General features: G+C 42.2%; 1 protein-coding gene across 6 annotated transcripts in view; it reads right to left on the bottom strand.

Moving 5' to 3' along the window:
* LOC134349440 (ETS-related transcription factor Elf-1-like) overlaps positions 1-25,930 on the bottom strand; it is a 140,253-nt gene that overhangs the window by 24,982 nt on the left and 89,341 nt on the right. For 5 of the 6 annotated variants that reach the window (XM_063053744.1, XM_063053746.1, XM_063053745.1 and 2 more), the window contains 2 exons: positions 11,020-11,127; positions 8,426-8,602 (listed from right to left, as the gene is read on the bottom strand). In XM_063053744.1, the coding sequence (XP_062909814.1) occupies positions 8,426-8,602; positions 11,020-11,127 (285 nt within the window). The remainder of the gene's footprint in view (positions 1-8,425; positions 8,603-11,019; positions 11,128-25,930) is intronic. The other variant, XM_063053748.1, reaches the window with a different exon arrangement.

Raw genomic sequence — 25,930 nt, 5'->3', positions numbered from 1 at the left:
GCCCAAAATTGATCACAATACTCAAGGTGAGGCCTCACCAGTGCCTTATAAAGCCTCACCATCAAATCCCTGCTCTAGTATTCTAGACCTCTTGAAATGAACGCTAACATTGCATTTGCCTTCCTCATCACTGACTCTACCTGCAAGTTAACCTTTAGGGTGTTTTGTACGAGGACTCCCAAGCCCCTTTGCATCCCAGACTTTGGGATTTTCTCCCCGTTTAGAAAATAGTCTGCACATTTATTTCTTCACCAAGTGCGTGACCATGCATTTTCCAACATTGTATTTCACTTACCACTTTCCTGCCCATTCTCCTAATCTGTCTTAGTCCTTCTGCAGCCTACCTATTTCCTCAACACTACCTGTCCCTCCACCAATCTTCGTATCATCTGCAAACATGGCCACAAAGCCATCTATTCCATCATCTAAATCATTGATATACAGCATAAAAAGAAGTGGTCCCAACAACGACCCCTGTGGAACACCACTACTCACCAACTGGAAAAGGATCCTTTTATTCCCACTCGCTACCTCCTACCAACTAGACAATGCTCTAACCATGCCAGTAACTGTCCTGTAATACAATGGGCTTTTAACGTGGCAAGCAGCCTCATGTGTGGCACCTTGTCAAAGGCCTTCTGAAAGTCCAAATATACAACATCCACTACGTCTCCTTTATCTAACCTACTTGTGATCTCATCAAAGATTTCCAACAGGTTCATCAGGCAAGATTTTCCCTTCAGAAAACCATACTTACTTTATCCTATCTTGTCCTGTATCAGCAAGTATTCCATAACCTCATCCTTAACAATTGACTCCAACATCTTCCCTACCACTGAGGTCAGGCTAACTGGTCTCTAATTTCATTTCTGCTGCTTTCTGCCTTTCTTAAAGAGTGAAGTGATATTTGCAAATTTCCAGTCCATGCTAGAGTCCAATGATTTTTTTGAAAAATCATTACTAATGCCTCCACAATCTCTACCGCTACCTCTTTCAGAACCCTTTAGTGCAGTTCCTCTGGCCTAGGTGATTTATATACCCTTAGGTCTTTCAGCTTTTTGAACACTATCTCCCTTGTAATAGTAACTGTACCCACTTCTGTTCCCTCACACCCTTCAACACTTGGCACACTGCTAGTCTTCCACTGTGAAGACTGATGCAAAATACTCCTTTAGGTGATCCACCATTTCCTTGTTCCCCATTATTATTTTCACGCCTGATTTTCTAGCAGTACTATATTCACTCTCAGCTCTCTTTTATGCTTTACATACTTGAAAAAGCTTTTACTATCTATTTTGACATTGTTCGCTAGCTTGTTTTCACATTTCATCCTTTCCATCCAAATGAGTCTTATAGTTGCTCTCTGTTGGTTTTTAAAAGCTTCCCAAACTTCCGTCTTCCTGCTAATTTTTGCTTTGTGGTATACTCTCTCTTTGTCTTTTACAATAGCTTTGACTTTCCTTGATAGCCACAGTTGTAATATTTTGTCATTTGAGTATTCCTTTGACTTTGGAATACATCTATCCTGCATCTTCCTCATTTTTTCCTCAGAACTTCATGCTCTGCTGATATCCCTGCCAATGTCTCCTTCCAATTTACTTTGGCCAACTCCTCTCTCAGACCACTGTAATTTCATTTACTCCACTGATATACTGCTACGTCAAACTTTATTTCTCCCTATCAAATTTCAAGTTGAACTCAATCATATTGTGATCACTGCCTCTAAAGGGTTCTTTTCCCTTACGCTCCCTTAGCAGCGCCGGTTCATTCCATAGCATCCAGTCCAGTATAGCTGATCCCCCAGTAGGCTCAATGACAAACTGCTCTAAAAAGCCATCTCATTGGCATTCAACAAATTCACTCTTTTTTTTTAATATAATTTTTATTGAGTTTTCAAAAAGAATACATGAAAAGATAATATCTACCCTCCCCCCTCCCCTTAACCCTCCCCCCCCATATAAAGTCCTACCCAAAAAGAAAAGAAGAAAAAAAAGAGAGCCGCCTGGGTATTGGAAGGTTTCCACATGCTCCATGGAATTCAAAATAAAATTGGTATACTTATTCGTTACTTTCCCCAACGGACCAAGATCTTTATCGGAGCACTTAAATATGCCATCCTATCTTTTGTAAATAAGGGCGCCAAATATTCAAAAATGTTACATATTTATCTCTTAAATTATAAGTAATTTTTTCAAGTGGAATAGAACTAGCCATTTCATTGTTCCAACGATTCATACTTAAATACGAATCAGATTTCCAAGTAACTGCTATAGTCTTCTTAGCTACTGCCAATGCAATTTTTATAAATTCTTTCTGGTATTTATTCAATTTAAGTTTCGGCTTTATCCCTTCAATATCACCTAATAGAAATAATATAGGGTTATGTAGAAGTTGAATTCCAGTAATTTGTTCCAGTAAGACTCTTAAATTTATCCAAAAGGGTTGAATTTTAAAACAAGACCAAGTAGAATGTAAGAAAGTACCAATTTCTAGATTGCACCGAAAGCATTTATCGGATAGATTTGAATTTAATCTATTTATTTTTTGTGGTGTAATATATAATTGGTGTAAAAAATTATATTGTACTAATCTAAGTCGAACATTTATTGTATTTGTCATACTGTCAAGACAGAGTCTTGACCAATTTGTTTTATCAATATTATTATTCAGATCTGTTTCCCATTTTTGTTTTGACTTATGGATTCCTTGTTTAATTGTCTGTTTTTGAATCAAATTATACATACAAGAAACAAATTCACTCTCTTGAGATGCGTTACCAACCTGATTTTCCCAATCGACCTGCATGTTGAAATCTCCCGTGACTATCATAACATTGCCCCTTTGACACACCTTTTCTATTTCCTGTTGTAATCTGTGGTCCACATCCCAGCTGCTGTTGGGTGGCCTGTATATAACTGCCATCAGGGTCCTTTTTACCCTTGCGGTTTCTTAACTGAACCCATTAAGATTCAACATCTTCCGATCCTATGTCACATCTTTCTACTGATTTGATGCTATTCTTTACCAGCAGAGCCATGCCACCCCCTCTGCCTACCTTCCTATCCCTCTGATACAACGTGTAACCTTGGACTGTTAGCTCCCAACTACAACCATCCTTCAGTTAAGATTCAGTGATGGCCACAGCATCATACCTGACAATCTGATTGACAGGTGCCAGGGTCAGGGACGTCTTGGGTCGAGTCCACAACATTCTAAAAGGCAGAGGGTGAGCAGCCAGAAGCTGTGGTAATCATTGGTACCAATGACACAGATGGAAAAAGGGAAGAGGTTCCGAAGACAGAATATAGGAAGTTAGGTAGAAAGCTGAAAAGCAGGACTTCCAGGGTAGTAATCTCTGGACTGCTGCCTATGCCACTTGTCAGTGAGGGCAAGAATAGTTTGATTTGGCAGATGAATGTGTGGCGGAGAAATTAGTGCAGGGACAAGGTTTCAGATTTTTGGATTATTGGGATCTCTTCTGGAGAAGGTATGGCCTGTACAAAAAAAAAGACAGGTTACACCTGAACACGAGGGGGGACCAATATTGTTGCAGGCAGGTTTGCTAGAGCTGTTGGAGAGTGTTTAAACTAATTTGGCAGGTGAATGGGAACTAGAGTTATAGGGCAGAGGATGGGGCAATTCTTATACAAGCAGCTGCAGTGTGAAGTGAGACAGTGAGGAAGGACAGGCAGATGATGGGGCAAAATTGCAGTCAGTGGGATGAGCTAAAGTGTAACATGGAGCAAAATTGAAAAGGGCAATAAACACATGACTGAAGATGTTATATTTGAATGCAGGCAGTATATGGAATATGATAGATGATCTTGTAATGCAGTTACAGATAGTCAGGTATGACTTTGTCAGGCATTACTGAGTTGTGGTTGAAAGAAGATCATAGTTGAGGAAACACAGTGTATCAAAATGACAGGTAGTAGCGGGTCAGGGGGGTGGGGGTGGCTCTGTTGGTAAGATATGAAATCAAATCCTTAGAAAGAGATGACTAGGATCGAAGATCCTTGTGGATAAAGCTAAGAAACTGCAAGGGTAACAAGACCTTAACGGGAGTTGCATATAGGCCTCCAAATAGTAGCAAGGTTGTGGACTACAAAATACAATAGGAGATAGAAAAGGCATTTCAAAAGGACAATGTTACAACAATCACGGGAATTTTAATATGCAGGTAGATTGGGAAAATCAGGTTGATGCTGGGTCCCAAGTGAGTGAATTTGTAGAATGCCTACGAGATGGGTTTTTAGAGCAGCTTGTGGTTGAGCTCACTAAAGGAAAGGCAATTCTGGATTGGGTGTTATGTAATGGACCAGATTTGATTAGGGAGCATAAGGTAAAGGAACTCATAGAAGGTAGTGGTCATAATATGATAGAATTCACTCTGCAGGTTGAGAGGAAGAAGAAAAAGTCAGATGTATCAGTATTACAGTGGAGTAAAGGGAATTACAGAGGCATGAGAGGGGAGCTGGCCGAAGTTTATTGCAAGTGGGCACTAACTGGGACGACGGCAGAACAGCAGTGGTTGGAATTTCTGAGGCAACTCAGAAGGCACAGGATAGATACATCCCAAAGATGTATTAGTATTCTAAAAGGAGGATGCGCAACTGTGACTGACAAAGGAAGTCAAGACAGCATCAAAGGAAAAGACACGGCATGTATTAGAGCAAAAATCAGCAGGTTAATTAGCAGGCCAAGTTAAGTTACCTCCATTGAGTTTTCTGGTCTACACTACCTCCTTCTCTAATGTGGTCTTGATTTTGGAAATGTTCATCCTTTTATTACCCATGCTGAGTACACAAATGGCTGCAGAAGTAAAGCGGAGTCAGAAACTGGAGGACAAGGATTTCAATAAAAGGATTGAAGTTGGGATCAGGACAGCAGCCACAAGTACAATTAAATGGAGAGCAAGCATTCAGAAGAGGGGTACACCTTGCCTGTGCCAGTATTTGTGTGTGTACCACAAAAGGAAACCGTGGATAATTCTTAGAAACATTGGCACCATGGTATGACCAACCAACCTCATTAGAGGAAAAAGGTGCAATTCTCAGCAAGAGGTGACAACATCACTGCATTACATGTTGGTCAGTGCCTGCAAACAAATTCCTCTGCTTAATTTCTGTGCTTACACACATGTTGGTTTACTTGAGCCAAATAGATGGTGGATGCTTCTTAGTTTAAAACCCCCAAGGTGTTACAAGCAGCAGTGAACATTACAGTATATGAGACTTGCACACTGGTCACACAAGAACATCGGTGACAGAGGAGTAAGTGCATCTACCATCCAATAAGGGCTGGTCTTGTGTTTCAGCGTGCCTTTCTTGTATTAATCTTGTAACCCTCAATGCCCTTAGTTACTGATATATCCTTAAATACTGTGCTGAATATGATCAATAAATGAACAGCTGCAGCCCCCTAGTGTACAGAATTCCAAAGATTCACAATGTATAAAGACTTCTTTTTTTGGTCCTGAATAGTTTCTCCCTTACTTAGAGATTTTAACCTCTAATTCTAGACACCCTGATCTGGGGAAACATTTTCCTATTTCCATTGTCAAGCCCCATAAGAATTTTATATTTTCAATGTGGTGATCTTACATTCTTATGATGACAGTATACTATATTCTCACTCTGCTGATTCTCTCCATTATGACAAATCCACTACCCCAGGAAGAAATCTGATAAAGTTTTATTGCAGTCCTCCAACCCAAGTAGATTTCCTTACACTGGGACACTAGCCCGGTACATGATATTCCAGGTTTGGTCTCAAGTTGGCCATATAATGGATTAGAATTCAAGAACTTAAATAAATTCTGAATGTTAGCAGTAAGAAATAATGGCCCAGGGTATCCTTGTACTCAGCTGTCTCCTCTCATTTTTAGTGGATGTTCTAGTAGAAACTACCATGACAAGGCTGGCTCCAACAACATGGCAAGGCTACACAGGGTGAATGGGTTTCCATTATGAATAGCATTATATCGGGCCCGTCCTCTGAAAGTCTGAAAGACAGTTGACGAAGCCCTACTCCCCATCTGATAGTTAAATGGAGAAACTTCTGAAATGCCAGCTTTGCTGCCGCTGCTACTGTGTAATCGAGGATCTCCGGAGGGGAAGGCCCCAAATCCTCGGCTTTGCCTATTGCTTGTTGCCGGGGCTGGGGTCGAAGCGCTCGACAGAGATGGTGCTCGGTGTTGGAGAGTTGGTCGGAGGCTCGGAGTTTTCGGACGGACTCAGAGTTGGAGTGTGGTCGGATGCTTCCAGGATGCCGCATTGGCAAGTTTGCGGCACTGAAGGTTTACCGTCTGCGTGAGATGATGGGACTTCAGAGAGCCTTTGAGACTTTTACCGTGCCCATGGTCTGTTCTTATCAAATTACGGTATTGCTTTGCACTGTCGTAACTATATGTTATAATTATGTGGTTTTTGTCAGTTTTTAAGTTGGTTTGTCATGTGTTTCTGTGATATCATTCTGGAAAAACATTGTATCATTTCTTAATGCATGCATTACTAAATGACAATAAAAGAGGACTGCGTGTCCTCATAATCTAATCGAATCTAAATGTATCCTTCTAATTAACCTACTTTCTACAAACATCCAACAAGCATAGTAAATAGTAATGATCAAAGATGGATCTCAATATCATATAGTAAGAATCAGTTTCAAAAAGAATATGTCTTCATTTACAAGTTTCATCCATTCCTTTGATGAATCCATTTTATCAGTAAAATGCACTTGTATGACTGTCAATCCAAATTGCTGTCAAAGAAAATGGAACACTTATTGCCTGGTTTGGCTGTTTGCTTTTGAAATCCAATCATAATATAATGTATTTTAACAGCCAGTGATACTGGAATCTTGCATCAAGACATTCCAAAAATAAATATACAAGTTTTACGAATTAAAGGTTGAAGAGTGAAATCAATCAATGTTCGGTAATTGGTTCTGTTTTGACATTTATGACTGTTCCATTTATAAAATTCAAGTGGTCAGATAATGAAAATATAAAAGTCATACAAACACTGTTTTGGAGGTAGAAAAATGAATCTCTGCCTGAGACAAGAAAACAACATGGGGAAAAAGTAGTCAATTTGAAATTGCTTTGAGTTACCTCACAAGAAAGAAAACGTGCACTTAAAGTTATTCACAACTCTAGGATGCTTCAAACCACAATGCAACCATTTAAGATGAAGTCACTTATGCACTGTGGGAAACTCAGCAGACAAGATGACAATAGACCTGTTTCACACTAATGCAAATTCAAGAACAGTAGAAGCACGGTGCAAAAAAGAATGAAGAATCATAGAACATAGTATATTCCAGCACAATACAGGCTACACTATTACAGAAGTGAGAGACAGAGCTCAGTCTGAAAAAGTGTAAAGTGATAGGTTGAACCTGAAGGCAGAGTACAGGGTTAAGGGTGGGATTCTTAACAGTGTGGAGGAACAGAGGGATCTTGGGGTCCACGTCTACAGATCCCTCAAATTTGTTGTGCAAGTTAATAGAGTGGTTAAGAAGGCGTATGGAGCATTGACCTTCATTAGTCAGGGGACTGAGTTCAAAAGCCACAAGATAACGTTGCAGCTCTATAGAAATCTGGTTAGACCACACATGGAACATTGCATTCCATTCTGGTCACCTCATTATAGGAAGAATGTGGAAGCTTTAGAGAGTATAGAGGAGATTTATCAGGATGCAGCCTGGGTTCGAGAGCAGGTCTTATGAGGACAGGTTGAGTGATCTTGGACTTCTCCCTTTGGAGCGAAGAAGAATGAGAGCTGAGTTGATAGAGGTGTATAATATGATAAGAGGAATTGATAGAGTGGCCAGCCAACACCTTTTTCCCAGGGCAGAAATGGCTTATATGTGAGGCATAATCTTAAGGTGATTGTAGGAAAGAATGGGGGTGGGGGTGGAAAGCCAGAGGTAAGTAACGTTTTTGGTTCTTTTCCTTTACACAGAGAGTGGTGGGTGCATGGAACATGCTACCAGGGAAGGTAGTAGAAGTAGAGACATCAGAGGCATTTAAGAAACTCTCAGATAAGTACCTGGACAACACAAAAAGGGAAGGCTACGTGGAAGGGAATTGTCAGATTGATCTTGGAGAAGGTTAAAAGATTGGCATAACGTTGTGGGCCAGAGGGTTCTGTAAACCCATGACCTGTCACCAATCACTGTTGACTCAATGGCCACATGAAAGTCCACCAGATTATCACCTCTGAGTAACCTGGCTGCCGTCAGGCAGGTAGTACAAAATGCATGTGTCAGCAGCGTTAAGGTACAGATTCTATTCACACAGACTAGATTGAAACTCTTGTCAGAGAGGTCAAACACCGGCCAACTGGCCAATCACATCTACCCGTGAACTACTTCATGTGGATACTTCAGGAGACTCATACCAATTTTATGAAAGACTTGCCTTTTCTTTTCTTGTTCTGTTCCAATGATTCGCTAGCTACCTCCTGCTGTGCAGTTTCCTCCATCAGTATAATCTCTTCTGCATTCTCCACCACCTCAGGAACTCCATCTGCCCGCACAGAGATGTGTGTGATGGGAGCCGTGATCACCCCACTTGCTGATGGCATGAACACATGAGCTGGAGTTTGTGGAAAGAAAGGGGGCTTGAATGATGATACAGAAGAGATGAGTAGTTCATAAACAATTTAATTACACAGAATTTCCTGAATAAATTTGTCACAGCAAATTGAACAATTGCACTGAAAGGTATTGACAACATACCAAAAATATTGTGACATCAACACATTACTCAAAATACACAATTCACTCTGGAGAGGAAGCACCACTTCAAAATAAAACTAATTTGCACCATGTTATCCTTACTTATGCAAAATCTTCCATGTATCTAGGACTTATAAATCATTGCAGACCTTGTAAGAGTGTCTGACAGAGGGTAGCTCATCTCTTCTGTATCATCATTCAAGCCCCCTTTCTTTCAATAACTTGACTAATAACCTGGCAGAGGAGCAATGGATGGAATTCCTGGAAGCAATTCAGAAGGGACATGACATATACATCCCAAAGAGGAAGAGGTTTTCTAAAAGCAAGATGACACAACCGTGGCTAACAAGAGAAGTCAAGGCTAACATAAAAGACAAAAAGAAGACATATAATAGAGCCAATGTCAGAGAATTGGGATGCTTTTAAAAAAAACAACAGAAGGCAACTAAAAAAGTCATTAAGGCAAACATGTAATTTGGAAGCAAGCCAGACAGTAATATTAAAGAGAACACCAAAAGTTTCTTCAGATACATAAAGCGTAAAAGAGAGTGGAAAACAGTGCTGTTGAGGTAGTACTGGCGGACAAAGAAATGGCAGATGAACTGAATAAGTATTTTGCATCAGGATGCATCAGCCTTCACTGTGGAAGACACTAGCAGTATGATGGAAGTTCCAGGTGTGAGGAGTTATGAAGTGTGTGAAATTACCATTACTAAAGAGAAGGTTCTTGGGAAACTGAAAGGTCTGAAGATAGATAAGTCACCTGGACCAGATGGTGTACACTGCAGGGTTCTGAAAGAAGTGACTGAAGAGATTGCAGAGGCATTACTAATGATCTTCCAAGCATCACTAGATTTTGGACTGGCTCTGGAAGAATGGAAAATAGCAAATATCACTCCACTCTTCAAGAAGGGAAAGAGGAAGAAGAAAGAAAGCCAGTTAGGAAGTCATTAGGAAGGTGGTGGAGTTGATTATTAAGGATGTGGTTTTGGGATACTTGAGTGCACATGTTAAACTGGGCCGTAGTCAGCCTGGTTTCCTCAAGGGAATTCTTTGAAGAAATAACAAACAGTATAGACAAAGGAGAATCGATTGATGTTCTGTACTTGGGTGTTCAGATGGCCTTTGACAAGGTGCCACACATAGGCTGCTTAACAAGATGAGTGAATGGTATTACAGAAAAGATTCTAGCGTGGATAAAGCAGTGGCTGATTGGCATGAGGCAAAGAGTGGGAATAAAGGGAGCATTTTCTAGTTGGCTGCCAGTGACCAGTGGTGTTCCACAGGGGTCTGGTGTTGGGACTGATCCTTTTTACATTATATCTCAATGATTTGGATGATGGAATTGAAGGCTTTGTTGCAAAGTCTGTAGATAATATGATGATAGGTGGAGGGGCATGTAGTTTTGTGGAAGTAGAGAGACTATAAAAGGACAAACAGATTAGGAAAATGGGCAAAGAAATGGCAGATAGAATACAGTGTTGGGAAGTGTATAGCTATGCACTTTGATAGAAGAAATGAAAGGGTTGACTATTTTCTAAATGGAGAGAAAATACAAAAAACTGAGGTGCAAAGGGACTTGGGAGATTCCCTACAGGTTAATTTGTAGGTTGAGTCTGTGATGAGGAAGGCAAATGTAATGTTAGCATTCATTTCATCAAGAGGATTGGAATATAAAAGCAAGGATCTAATGTTGTGACTTTATAAAGCACTGGTGAGGCCTCACTTGGAGTATTGTGAGCAGTTTTGGGCCCCTTATCTTAGAAAGGATGTGCTAAAACTGGAGAAGGTTCAAAAGAGACTCACAAAAATGATTCCTGGATTGAATGGCTTGTAATATGAAGCGAGTTTGATTGGATTGGTCTCTGTTAAAGTTTTGTCTGTAAGGGGAAATTTCTTCAGCTATGTGTGTACAGTTACATCAAGAACCATGAATAGAGCTATAAGAGTAAATGAGGATGCAAAAGAGATGGGCCAGGTGATAGATTCTCAACTGTTCCTGCTCCAGACTGCCTCAAAAGTTAATGGAATGTATGAAGAATAAAACACTATTTGTCCTAATAGATCTACAATGGTCCTTACAGACAGTGGGACAAGGAACTGTCAGAGATGTTTGATTATGAATCTAGGTCTGCTGGTAGGAAGTTAAGATAGACACATCCTTTGTAACAATAAAGGTCAGTAATCTAATTGGCTTTGTTATTTCACTGGTAATCCACTACTATTAACAATCATATTTAGCAGATGTACAGACAGTACTGAAATAGCACTTACTTATTCTCCTTTCTTCTGTGGCAGGACTAGGTGAGTCCATGTTAAGCAGAGCCTCGGCAGCCTCAATTGTTTCCATGGATTCATCTCCATTCTGACAGGAAGCCTCTACTGCAGCCAATCAGAAACACAGAAAACATCGGTCACAAAACTTGACAAAATCCTAGCACAAGATTATACTCACAGTGAAGATGGAATCTCTTTCCGTAATCTGGCAATAAAAAGTTGAAAATAAAAGCAACGAACATCCTGACTGTATACCTGAATACATTTCATTGCTAAAGTGAATGGTGGATTGAATAATTTTGATAGCTTATCTACTGTTTTATTCAAGGGTTTGTTCAATAGATTAAAATGCTCCTGATGCAATGACCAAAGTTTCTATTTAAAACATTCATGCAAATCCAGTCAAAGATCTTGATTATTTCAAATCTTCCCATAGAATTGTCTGATTGTACAGCTAACACTAGCTCCATCAATTCCAACTTATCCAATTTCTCTAATAAATAGATTGCAATACAAAAGCCTTACTATTATCCCAGCTGTTGGATCTGTTGGTTTTGACCCAAAATGAAAAAGAAAATCCTACTGCATCTTCTCCATTCTGTCCAAGTGTTTCCCCCATGCTCCTCTCCATTCTACTCTACTCACTCCCTTACAGACAAAACTTTAACAGAGACCAAGTTGGGGTGTTTACTGCAATCCACTTTATGATCTTTCACTCTTTATTTTTCTTATTGCTGCCAAATACTCTGAACTGTTAATGTCCAACTCCTCTCTGCCAATTTTTCTCAGCCCCAGTCTCCTGCCTTCCCCCCATACCTTCATGCTCTGACCAATCAAGAATCCATCAACCTCTGCCTTAAATGTACAAAAAGACTTGACCCACTCTGAAGACATTGATGTTGTTGTTGAGCCCACTAGGGGATCGGCTGCACTGGATTGGGTATTGTGTAATGAACCGGAGGTGATTAGAGAGATTGTGGTGAAGGAACCCTTAGGAGGCAGTGATCATAACATGACTGAGTTCACTGTGAAATTAGAAAAAGAGAAGCCGAAATCTGATGTGTCGGTGTTTCAGTGGAGTAAAGGAAATTACAGTGGCATGAGAGAGGAACTGGCCAAAGTTGACTGGAAAGGGACACTGGCGGGAAAGACAGCAGAGCAGCAGTAGCTGGAGTTTATGTGAGAAATGAGGAATGTGCAAGACAGGTATATTCCAAAAAAGAAGAAAATTTCGAGTGGAAAAAGGATGTAACCGTGGTTGACAAGAGACATCAAAGCCAAAGTTAAAGCAAAGGAGAAGGCATACAAGGAAGCAAAAATTAGTGGGAAGACAGAGGATTGGGAAGTTTTTAAAAGCTTACAAAAGGCAACTAAGAAAGTCATTAAGAGGGAAAAGAGAAACTATGAAAGGAAGCTAGCAAATAATATCAAAGAGGATACTAAAAGCTTTTTCAAGTAAATAAAGAGTAAAAGGCAGGTGAGAGTAGATATAGGACCGATAGAAAATGACGCTGGAGAAATTGTAATGGGAGATAAGGAGATGGCGAAGGAACCTGAGGAAGACGTCAGCAGTATACAGGACACTCAAGGGTGGCAGGGAAGAGAAGTGTGCGCAGTCACAATTACGACAGAGAAAGTACTCCGGAAGCTGAGTAGCCTAAAGGTAGATAAATCTCCCGGACCAGATGGAATACACCCTTGTTTTCTGAAAGAAGTAGCTGTGGAGATTGCGGAGGCATTTGCGATGATCTTTCAAAAGTTGACAGATTCTGGCATGGTTCTGGAGGACTGGAAGATTGCAGATGTCACTCTGCTATTTAAGAAGGGGGCAAGGAAGCGAAAAGGAAATTATAGGCCTGTTAGCTTGACATCAGTGGTTGGGAAGCTGTTGGAGTGGATTGTCAAGGATGAGGTTACGGAGTACCTGGAGGCATATGACAAGATAGGCAGAACTCAGCATGGATTCCTTAAAGGAAAATCCTGCCGGACAAACCTATTACAATTTTTTGAGGAAATTACAAGTAGGCTGGACAAGGGAGGTGCAGTGGATGTTGTATATTTGGATTTTCAGAAGGCCTTTGACAAGGTGCCACACATGAGGCTACTTAAGAAGATAAGAGCCCATGGAATTACGGGGAAGTTACATACGTGGATAGAGCGTTGGCTGATTGGCAGGAAACAGAGAGTGGGAATAAAGGGATCCTATTCTGGTTGGTTGCCTGTTACCAGTGGTGTTCCACAGGGGTCCGTGTTGGGGCCACTTCTTTTTACAATGTACATCAACGATTTGGATTATGGAATAGATGGCTTTGTGGCTAAGTTTGCTGACGATACGAAGATAGGTGGAGGGGCCGGTAGTGCTGAGGAAACGGAGAGTCTCTAGAGAGACTTGGATAGATTGGAAGAATGGGCAAAGAAGTGGCAAATGAAATACAATGTTGGAAAGTGTATGGTTATGCACTTTGGTTGAAGAAATAAACGGGCAGACTATTATTTAAATGGGGAAAGAATTCAAAGTTCTGAGATGCAACGGGACTTGGGAGTCCTCGTACAGGATACCCTTAAGGTTAACCTCCAGTTTGAGTCGGTGGTGAAGAAGACGAATGCAATGTTGGCATTCACTTCTAGAGAATAGAGTATAGGAGCAGGGATGTGATGTTGAGGTTCTATAAGGTGCTGGTGAGACCTCACTTGGAGTACTGTGGGCAGGTTTGGTCTCCTTATTTAAGAAAGGATGTGCTGACGTTGGAGAGGGTACAGAGATTCACTCGAATGATTCCGGGAATGAGAGGGTTAACATATGAGGAACATTTGTCCGCTCTTGGACTGTATTCCTTGAGTTTAGAAGAATGAGGGGAGACCTCATAGAAACATTTCGAATGTTGAAAGGCATGGACAGAGTGGATGTGGCAAAGTTGTTTCCCATGATGGGGGAGTCTAGTACGAGAGGGCATGACTTAAGGATTGAAAAGCACCCATTCAGAACAGAAATCCAAGAAATTTTTTCAGTCAGAGGGTGGTGAATCTATGGAATTTGTTGCCACGGGCAGCAGTGGAGGCCAAGTCATTGGGTGTATTTAAGGCAGAGATTGATGGGTATCTGAGTAGCCAGGGCATCAAAGGTTATGGTGAGAAGGCGGGGGAGTGGGACTAAATGGGACAATGGATCAGCTCATGATAAAATGGCGATGCTCACTTGATGGGCCGAATGGGTGAATTTGTCTTATGGTCTTATGTTCCTCTGGTCTTATGAGTACGAAACATACAAATGAGGAGGAGGAATAGGCCAATTAGCCCATTGAACCTATTTAATAAAAATATTGATCTTACTGTCACCTCAACTCTGCATATCAAACTACAGTGAACTTTAATTCTTTTTTATCATGCATTTATCTGCCATATTTAAAAATGTTTGCTTCCATCATTTGAAGATATTTTATATAACTCTGACAGATATGACTTCACCGCACTTGTCTCAAATGGCTCCTGATTTCAAAAATAATGATCCAGATTTTCAATTCGTCCATGGGGAAAACATCCCTTCATGTCTACTTTATGTAAATCCCTCAGGACCTTGTATGTTAAACCAACTTTCTTCTCATTGTTACTTATTCTAGCACACACTAACTAAGCCTATCCAACTTCTCTGCATAAGATAACATGCTTATGCCAAATAGTAACTAGTAACTGTAGTCCTGATATGGAATCACTTCCACAACGCACCAAGAATATTTAGAGGACACCTTCCAAATCCATGATATTGCTGAGCCAAGAGGACAAGACAGCAAAGGTATGGAACACCACCAACTAAAAGTTGCCCTCCAAGCACCTACCACCCTGACTTGGAAATACCACTTCACTAGCACAGGGTTAAAACCCTGTAACTTTCTCCCGAACAGCACAGTGTGTATACCCACACCTCAAGGATAACAGCCTTTCAAGAAGGCAGCTCCCCACCACCTTCCCAAAGGTAATTAGGGGAAGACAACTAAATACTGGCTCAAAATGCAAAGCCCACATCCCTTACATGGGAAAAATAATCTTTGAATGTAAACATATCAATGGTTATTAGTAGTAAAATAGGGGGGAATGACACAAACTTTTTACAGTTGTAACCAACGAGTTTTCTCAAAATAGATTTCTCTTGTTGCTGCTTTTTGCCTCCTGCTAAGCAGGTGACATTGGTGCTCAGTAAATATTGACAGTAGAGAATGTAGAATGGTTTATTAATTCACTAATTTCTTGTAGTTTAAGTTTTTGAAAAAAGTCATTCAAACTAGACAACTTTAAACTGTTCTGCATTGTTCTAATCTAGCATTAACTAACTTTTATTGGAATATGCAATATTTATGATTTCTGACTAAAAATCCCATTCCGTTGTGCTGCCTACAATCACCATCTGGGTCAATTTTGTGAGGCATCTTTTGTTGCAGATGTCCTTGCTATTATGCTACCTTATAAGAAATTGTAGTCAGAAACTATTGCTGCCTGCTTCCAATACCTATAGTGTAATTTTTATCAGATCTCAAACTTTTAATTGCTATGATAGAACAGCAGCATAATTGAATACAGAATAAACTTCAACCTCAATTCCTTCACCTGATGGATGAATGAGTTAAACCCAGAAAGATAATGGAGCTGCATTAACTAAAGTTTTCTCTGGGAACTGAGTCCCGCAGGACAAGCATACCAATTAGAAAACTAGTCATTCTTATTTTTCAGCAAGTCATTCATACTCCTCAAATGGAAAATCAAAGCAATGGGCATTGGATGTGCTGCCTTCTGCGCTCAGTTCTCCAAGATTCATGTTTATGTCAACGCAGGACCCATGCTGACTCAATGTCCATGCTTCACAATGAGCTCAATAGTCGTCTTCCCAAGGCCCTATTTAGTTAGCATCAGGGAAATTACAGGAGCAAACAGAGACGCTTGAAGTACATTATAAAATGTAAAAGTATTCTTCAAATGCACGCTTTTCTCTTTGAGGAACACTGTTGTCATCTTAAACAAATGTGCTGGGGATGACTGTCGCAAAAAGACTTAACTTGAGGGAATGGAAATCACCCTCTTCCCCTTCCTTCCGGAGATGGATGGCTGATATGATCTCAGTCATACAGATGGAGAGACTCAGGTTCTTGAGAACCAATTCAATTATAAAGTTTTCGGCTATCTGGGATCCATTTCTTGCCTACCTAGTTGAGGCTGGGGGTGGAGGAGCAATTTCCCCCCACCCCAGCTGATTTCTCACGGCCCTCATTTGAGATTTAATGTTTAGCACTTTTGAGCACTTTGTACAATAGGCATCCCTCTGATGTTATGTTCCTTTTTTTTTTCTTATTTTATTTACACATTTCTGAGCTGGGATGTTCTTGTTGATTTCATTGTTTCTTGAAAATTTTGAAAATAAAGTAAAAAAAAAACAAATGTGCCAAAAAAATCTACTCCCAACTCATTTCCTAAGTGCAATCAAACACTTACATCAATCACATCCTTGATCAAGGACTATCCTAGCTCCAGAAAATAACATCAATTACCGTGAGAGAGATACTTAGCAGCAATGCTCCCCAGCTTTGCAGCAAATTAGATTTTGAGAGGGGCCAGGGCCATCTAAAGTCGAGGTGAACTAACGAGTATATTCCCATTATCTGCCAATAACCTTGGCCAAACAAACTCAAAAGGACTGTATTGAACAGATCAGTAATAACACATCCTCCTGACTGTCAATCAACACAGGTGTACTTCAAGGATGCATGCTTAGCTCACTGCCCTACTCTCTCTATACTCAAATGGCACCTATAAATTCACTGCTAACACCACCGTTGTTGGTAGGATCTTGGATGGTGACAGATTGAGTGGTGTTGCAACAATAAACTCACAATGAACAGCAGCAAGACCAAGGAACAGATTATGGAATTCAGGAAGGGGAAAGTTGGGTGGGCTTAGACCTCGTCCAGGGGTCAGCAGGGAAAAGGGTGATCAGCTTCAAGTTCCTGGGTGTCAACATCCCCAGAGAATTTATCCAGGGTTCAGCACATTGATGCAATCAAAGGTTCATTTATTGTCAAAGTACGCATGTATAATACAACTCTGACATGCATCTTCTCCAAATAGCCATGAAATACAGAAAGACCATGGGTATTGTTGAAAGAAAATACATCAACTCCTCCCCTCCCCCCAGCATGAGAAGAAGAAACAAAACTCGCAAACCCCAAGACTCCCCCCCCACCCCTTCCCTTGCAGAAAAAAACAGCCATAATGGTACCAAATCCTCATCTCCTCACCGCAGCAGAAAGAACATCAACAACTGCATCAAACCCCCAACCCCCTCTCTCACACAAAGGTAACAGATCACCCACCCGCCAACTGGCCCCAAGGAAAGCACTGAGAAACTGAAGGAGACCAAGATAAAGCAAGACCAATAATTACATAAATCTCAGAATATCGAAAGCATCGTTCCGTCAGCACACGAGGAGAGCGGCCACACAAACTCAGTCCTTCTGTGAAGAGGAACTACCATGCCAGGTCTAAAGGCCGCCGACCTGGTTGCTAACCATTGTCACCTCAGTAGCCTCTGCTGGGAGTGCTTGCTGGCCACCTCCACATTCAACTTGGCGCTTCGGTCACAAAGAGGGGTTGCCAGTGCCTCTACTTTGTACGGAATTTGAGGGGATTTGGCATGGCACCAAAGACTCCTATGAATTTCTATAGATGTATGGTGGAGAGTGTGGCATGGATCTTTCAATGTGCAGGACTGCATGAGGCTGTAGATGGTTTTGAACTCAGTCAGCTCCATCGTGGCAAAACCGTCCTCAACACTGAGGACATCTTCAAGAGGAGGTGCCTCAAGACGTCAGCATCCATCACCAAGGATCCGCTCCAACCCGGACACGTCTCCTCTCGTCACTGCCATCGCCAAGGATCCGCTCCAACCCGGACACGTCTCCTCTCGTCACTGCCATCGCCAAGGATCCGCTCCAACCCGGACACGTCTCCTCTCGTCACTGCCATCGCCAAGGATCCGCTCCAACCCGGACACGTCTCCTCTCGTCACTGCCATCGCCAAGGATCCGCTCCAACCCGGACACGTCTCCTCTCGTCACTGCCATCGCCAAGGATCCGCTCCAACCCGGACACGTCTCCTCTCGTCACTGCCATCGCCAAGGATCCGCTCCAACCCGGACACGTCTCCTCTCGTCACTGCCATCGCCAAGGATCCGCTCCAACCCGGACACGTCTCCTCTCGTCACTGCCATCGCCAAGGATCCGCTCCAACCCGGACACGTCTCCTCTCGTCACTGCCATCGCCAAGGATCCGCTCCAACCCGGACACGTCTCCTCTCGTCACTGCCATCGCCAAGGATCCGCTCCAACCCGGACACGTCTCCTCTCGTCACTGCCATCGCCAAGGATCCGCTCCAACCCGGACACGTCTCCTCTCGTCACTGCCATCGCCAAGGATCCGCTCCAACCCGGACACGTCTCCTCTCGTCACTGCCATCGCCAAGGATCCGCTCCAACCCGGACACGTCTCCTCTCGTCACTGCCATCGCCAAGGATCCGCTCCAACCCGGACATGTCTCCTCTTGTTACTGCCATCGACAGGAGGTTCAGGAGCCTGAAGAAACACGTTCTTCCCTTCTGACATCAAACTTCTCAACAGCCAATGAACACTAACTCGTTATTCCTTTTTATTTTGCACTTTTTCTTTTTGTAATTTATAGCCATTTTTATGTCTTTGCCCTGGACTGCTGCCACACAACAAATTTCACATCATTCAAGTCAATGATAATAAACTTGTTTCGGAAAAGCATTAAGAATGTTCATGACATTTGAAATCAAAGCCTCCCCTTGTAAGACGTGATTTTAAAATTTCTGCCAAGATTGCTTTTAACTGTGGATTGAAAGAGTGCAGCCATAGTCTAGGTAGCCTGTACCATTCAGACCAAGTGACTGCCGGCCATTGACTTTATTTTTAAACACATCCAGTTTCTTTACCTCTCTCCTCTGTTCCTGCAGTGTTGATAACGAATTCTTCTTTGGAAATGATAGGTAAGCCCTGGCCTGAAAGGCCACAATGGCCATCCTTCCAAGCTTAGCAGAGTTAGATGTGAAGGGTTTATCTTGCTGGTCTGAACCAATCTGGAGTCCGGCAAGGATCAAGACTTTTCAGCCTTGATTCAAGGAGCTACTAAGTGACAGGAGATTGTAACTACACAATGACAATTTACATAGCAATAGAGTACAGCAAACGTGGAGAAAAAAAGCATGATTAAAAGCAACTCCATTTTTGACAGAAAATAGGCACTTTAATATGTGCAAAGTTGTCTTTCAACTCTAACACCCCAACTACAAATTTCTGCTCAAGGATCAGCTAAAATCAGTCCCAAATTTCTAAACTGAGCACAGTAGTTGCACTGAAAAGAGACAGTCAAAAAGCAAAAGGACAAAGAGATTGGGTGTCTAGGTACACAAACTAACACAGTACTACACAACAGTGAATCATGATTAAAAAGGATCACTGAGTTTTATCTTATTAGGTTAAACTCAGGGGAAGGGAGAAACATTATAGTTTCACAGAAGCTTAGATCAATCCCATTTAGTGCACTTGCATTTAATGCCAAGTGTCAGCTCAAAGAGGACCTACTAGAAAGCATATTTGTCATAATGATACGAAGCTTTACAAGGTCGGATTACATAAATCTGTTTTGGATTCCACCAACTGCAGAAAGTTGACCAGTGATCTAAAAGAAGTCAACACCCAAAAGACCTGAGCTCGGGCAATCCAGAGGAAAATTTATTAGCATAGGGAAGTAAAACAATAGCTAAGTGAATGGTAGAAGAAATGAGAGAGTGAAAGGCCTTTTGTTCTTATCACTTCTTTCAAAGGGACAAGCGCTGAAAACAAAATGTGGATGATGAAAGAAAAACAAAAAATACTAAAATTATTCGGCAAATTGGGTAACATACTAGGCAAAGACTGCAAGCTTAGTGCTTCAGGATTGTGGCCTTTCACCAGGCCTGCTTTCTAAATGCTTGTTTATCAGTTCAGGCTATCTAGATCTTGGCAACAGAATCTACTTGCATTTTTTGGCTTGGGCTGAAAGTTTCTTGCTTAATATGTGGATGCCTCTCATTTATAATACAGTGGGCACCAGGGATGAAAATTGCTCACTGGAGTCTGAGCAAATGCAATCAATTCTTAGTAAATTCTTTAAAAAATTGTCTGAAAATACATCCAGAGTGGCTATGTTTACATGGTGCCTGCAGATGAATTATTCAAACTGAACTTGTTACAGAACATTATTTCACATTTTGTCTTATAAACATTGGAGCAAAGAGCCAATAACAGAACATTCTACTATGAAATACTACCAAGCCCAGTTTATGAAAATTATAAGCAAAAAATTCAAATTCAGGTTCACTGCATGCACATTGATTGGGGTAACTGTATTTCCCTAATTATTACCTGCACAACTCTATTAACTTAAGCTACCAATTAAACTCTAAATTCTGAAGGCTGAATTGTATTTATTTATTCTCCTCCTCTATGCCCAAACCCTGCCCTCCAATTGTCACTTAAATGTTACGCTGGCCAACTTAAGGGCGAATCAGCCAGCTGGTGAATGGCAGAATCAAACAATACACAGATCACTGGGCCAAAGCCCTGCTTTGTGACAACTGCAACATCAAAACACAATGCTTCTGTACTGCATCAGCCTTGAGATTCAGCTGGTAATGTCACTGAATAAAACAGGTTTTTAAAATATAGAGCTCAACATTAGGATCTTTGCAGCTGTCTGCTTAGCCTTCAGTTCCTGCTACATGCCCCCCAACACCAGCTTCAATAAACTTCCAACCACTTTGCCAGTCAGTCTCAGCTTTCTATTCAACTCTTAGCCCCAGATGAACTTGTGCTTCAATCCTCTGTGTCACAAAGTCTGGCTGCATCAACTGACACTACGCTTCCTCTCACTACATCGCTCACACGAGCGACTATTTGCCAAACTGCAAGATCCTTGCGTGATCGTCACCTCCAGTGCCCTCCCATCTAGAAAATACCACAAGCTACCCTCACTCAATTTGTGGCACATGATTTTCTTTTGTTACACTTCTGACCATGCTAGTAATCAACTCCACATTTCCCAATCTACTCTATTTGAAATGTTCAATTCTGTGTTTAAATTTTAAGGCCCCAGCTAATCCTGGAACATTACATATCCCTGCTACCTAACTTTCTCTTCTCCTGATGTCACAAATATTTTACTAGATACCCTCCCCCAGAATTTCTCCATTACCCTGAACATTCAGTCCCTTCACACCAGGTGCCTGCAGTGTGTAGCATCAACAAAAATACATTCCAGTTACCTGCCTAGTTTACTCATGTAGCATGTCGTAGAAGGGCAAGTTCGCCAGGAAATGGAAACTCTGAATGTGAACCAGGAACTGGTTCCCTTCCAACTCGTGTACCATCTTGACTTGAAAAAGTACTTCAGGTTTCAGGCATTTAAATTTGGCACCCACTGCCAGCAGCACAGTGGGCACAGCTGCAGCAAAGGAACTGGAGTGGTTCAAGGAGGCAGTTCACCAGGAGCCTCACAAAGAGAGTCAGGGATGGGGAAAAGAGCTGGTACTGTCTCAAGGGAAGAACCTGAAAATAATAATTTAAAATATCCCTCCATTTTCTCCTTCAAGATGCCTTTAAGAAATTCACCTCTTTGAGCAAGTCTTCCTGAATCAATCCCTCAGCTCAATGCTTTTTCCCAGTACAGCCAGGTATGATGATTCTGTAGCTAGACACAGGAGAGGCGAGTACGTAGTTCTCCCATTAACTGAGCTGGTGGTGAGAGTAGAGGTGTAGGGATCAGCATTACCCCCATGACTGCAAGGAAAACAAAGAACTGGAATGGACGTATAACCCAGGGCTCGCAGAGAGTGAGGTCCCCACAAAAAGCAGAAAGAGATGGGAAGAAGGAGGTATGACTGATGTTACGCCTAGATGGGGGGGGCAGTTGGAGGTCAGAGGAAGACGGGCTGTAGGATGATAAAGAGGAGGTACAAGAAGCTGTAGATGCTAGAATCTGATTATTAAGAAAGGTGATAAGTGGAATCAAATAAAGGGATGGTGGGCAGATGAAACACTTGGGAGAAAGGGTAAGAAATCAAGAGGGTATAGTGTGTGGATGATAAGCAGATGGAACCAGGTGGGAAGGTGAGTACCTAGGTGGATCAAAAGTAGAGAAGAAAAAGTGCCCACAACCCCTCCTTCATTTGGTTTCACTTATCACCTTCCTTAATAATCAGAATCTGCCCCCCTTATCTATCTCAGGCCATCACCAACCAGCCATTTTCACAATTCCACACTTCTCCACCTGCCCACTATCTCTCAACTCACCTGCATCTGCCTGCTGGCTCCTGCCTCACCTCTGTACACAGACAATGTCCCCTCTACACTCTCAGTCCTGATGCAGGGTCCTAAACCAAAAGCACTGACTATCCCTTTGACTCCACAAATAGAAACATAGAAACATAGAAAATAGGTGCAGGAGTAGGCCATTCGGCCCTTCGAGCCTGCACCGCCATTTATTATGATCATGGCTGATCATCCAACTCAGAACCCAGCCTTCCCTCCATACCCCGTGACCCCTGTAGCCACAAGGGCCATATCTAACTTCCTTTTAAACATAGCTAATGAACTGGCCTCAACAGTTTGCTGTGGCAGAGAATTCCACAGATTCACCACTCTCTGTGTGAAGAAGTTTTTCCTAACCTCGGTCCTAAAAGGCTTCCCCTCTATCCTCAAACTGTGACCCCTCGTTCTAGACCTCCCCAACATCGGGAACAATCTTCCCGCATCTAGCCTGTCCAATCCCTTTAGGATCTTATACGTTTCAATCAGATCCCCCCTCAATCTTCTAAATTCCAACGAGTACAAGCCCAGTTCATCCAGTCTTTCTTCATATGAAAGACCTGCCATCCCAGGAATCAATCTGGTGAACCTTCTTTGTACTCCCTCTATGGCAAGGATGTCTTTCCTCAGATTAGGGGACCAAAACTGCACACAATACTCCAGGTGTGGTCTCACCAAGGCCTTGTACAACTGCAGTAGTACCTCCCTGCTCCTGTACTCGAATCCTCTCGCTATAAATGCCAGCATACCGTTCGCCTTTTTCACCGCCTGCTGTACCTGCATGCCCACTTTCAATGACTGGTGTATAATGACACCCAGGTCTCGTTGCACCTCCCCTTTTCCTAATCGGCCACCATTCAGATAATAATCTGTTTTCCTATTTTTGCCACCAAAGTGGATAACTTCACATTTATCCACATTAAATTGCATCTGCCATGAGTTTGCCCACTCACCCAACCTATCCAAGTCACCCTGCATCCTCTTAGCATCCTCCTCACTGCTAACACTGCCACCCAGCTTCGTGTCATCCGCAAACTTGGAGATGCTGCATTTAATTCCCTCATCCAAGTCATTAATATATATTGTAAACAACTGGGGTCCCAGCACTGAGCCTTGCGGTACCCCACTAGTCACCGCCTGCCATTCTGAAAAGGTCCCGTTTATTCCCACTCTTTGCTTCCTGTCTGCTAACCAATTCTCCACCCACACCAATACCTTACCCCCAATACCATGTGCTTTAAGTTTGCACACTAATCTCCTGTGTGGGACCTTGTCAAAAGCCTTTTGAAAATCCAAATATACCACATCCACTGGTTCTCCCCTATCCACTCTACTAGTTACATCCTCAAAAAATTCTATGAGATTCGTCAGACATGATTTTCCTTTCACAAATCCATGCTGACTTTGTCCGATCATTTCACCGCTTTCCAAATGTGCTGTTATCACATCCTTGATAACTGACTCCAGCAGTTTCCCCACCACCGACGTTAGGCTAACCGGCCTATAATTCCCCGGTTTCTCTCTCCCTCCTTTTTTAAAAAGTGGGGTTACATTAGCCACCCTCCAATCCTCAGGAACTAGTCCAGAATCTAACGAGTTTTGAAAAATTATCACTAATGCATCCACTATTTCTTGGGCCACTTCCTTAAGCACTCTGGGATGCAGACCATCTGGCCCTGGGGATTTATCTGCCTTCAATCCCTTCAATTTACCTAACACCACTTCCCTACTAACATGTATTTCGCTCAGTTCCTCCATCTCACTGGACCCTCTGTCCCTTACTATTTCTGGAAGATTATTTATGTCCTCCTTAGTGAAGACAGAACCAAAGTAATTATTCAATTGGTCTGCCATGTCCTTGCTCCCCATAATCAATTCACCTGTTTCTGTTTGCAGGGGACCTACATTTGTCTTTATCAGTCTTTTCCTTTTTACATATCTATAAAAGCTTTTACAGTCCGTTTTTATGTTCTCTGCCAGTTTTCTCTCATAATCTTTTTTCCCCTTCCTAATTAAGCCCTTTGTCCTCCTCTGCTGAACTCTGAATTTCTCCCAGTCCTCAGGTGAGCCACTTTCTCTGGCTAATTTGTATGCTACTTCTTTGGAATTGATACTATCCCTAATTTCTCTTGTCAGCCACGGGTGCACTACCTTCCTTGATTTATTCTTTTGCCAAACTGGGATGAACAATTGTTGTAGTTCATCCATGCAACCTTTAAATGCCTGCCATTGCATATCCACCGTCAATCCTTGAAGTGTCATTTGCCAGTCTATCTTAGCTAATTCATGTCTCATACCTTCAAAGTTACCCCTCTTTAAGTTCAGAACCTTTGTTTCTGAATTAACTACGTCACTCTCCATGTTAATGAAGAATTCCACCATATTATGGTCACTCTTACCCAAGGGGCCTCTCACGACAAGATCGCTAATTAACCCTTCCTCATTGCTCAAAACCCAGTCCAGAATAGCCTGCTCTCTAGTCGGTTCCTCGACATGTTGGTTCAAAAAACCATCCCGCATACATTCCAAGAAATCCTCTTCCTCAGCACCTTTACCAATTTGGTTCACCCAGTCTACATGTAGATTGAAGTCACCCATTATAACTGCTGTTCCTTTATTGCACACATTTCTAATTTCCTGTTTAATACCATCTCCGACCTCACTACTACTGTTAGGTGGCCTGTACACAACTCCCAGCAGCGTCTTCTGCCCCTTAGTGTTACGCAGCTCTACCCATATCGATTCCACATCTTCCCGGCTTATGTCCTTCCTTTCTATTGCGTTAATCTCTTTTTTAACCAGCAACGCCACCCCACCTCCCCTTCCTTCGTGTCTATCCCTCCTGAATATTGAATATCCCTGAACGTTGAGCTCCCATCCCTGGTCACCCTGGAGCCATGTCTCTGTGATCCCAACTATATCATAATCATTAATAACAATCTGCACTTTCAATTCATCCACCTTATTACGAATGCTCCTTGCATTGACACATAAAGCCTTCAGGCGCTCTTTTACAACTCTCTTAGCCCTTTTTAATGCTTGCCCTGGATTTGTCGGCCTGCCACTTTTACTTTTCCCCTTTGTACTTTTTGCTTCTACGCTCACTTTACACTCCTCTGTCTCTCTGCACTGGTTCCCATCCCTCTGTTGTGAACTAACCTCCTCACACCTAGCCGCTTTAATTTGATTCCCACCCCCCAACCATTCTAGTTTAAAGTCACCTCAGTAGCCCCCGCTAATCTCCCTGCCAGGATATTGGTCCCCCTAGGATTTAAGTGTAACCCGTCCTTTTTGTACAGGTCACACCTACGCCAAAAGAGGTCCCAATGATCCAAAAACTTGAATCCTTGCCCCCTGCTCCAATCCCTCAGCCACGCATTTATCCTCCACCTCATCGCATTCCTACTCTCACTGTCGCGTGGCACAGGCAGTAATCCCGAGATTACTACCTTTGCGGTCCTTTTTCTCAACTCCCTTCCTAGCTCCCTATATTCTTCTTTC

This window comes from Mobula hypostoma, chromosome 7, assembly GCF_963921235.1.
Source record: "Mobula hypostoma chromosome 7, sMobHyp1.1, whole genome shotgun sequence".
Taxonomy (NCBI): Eukaryota; Metazoa; Chordata; class Chondrichthyes; order Myliobatiformes; family Myliobatidae; genus Mobula; species Mobula hypostoma.
The sequence above is the reverse complement of the archived record's forward strand: the minus strand, read 5'-3'. Positions and strand labels throughout refer to the sequence as shown.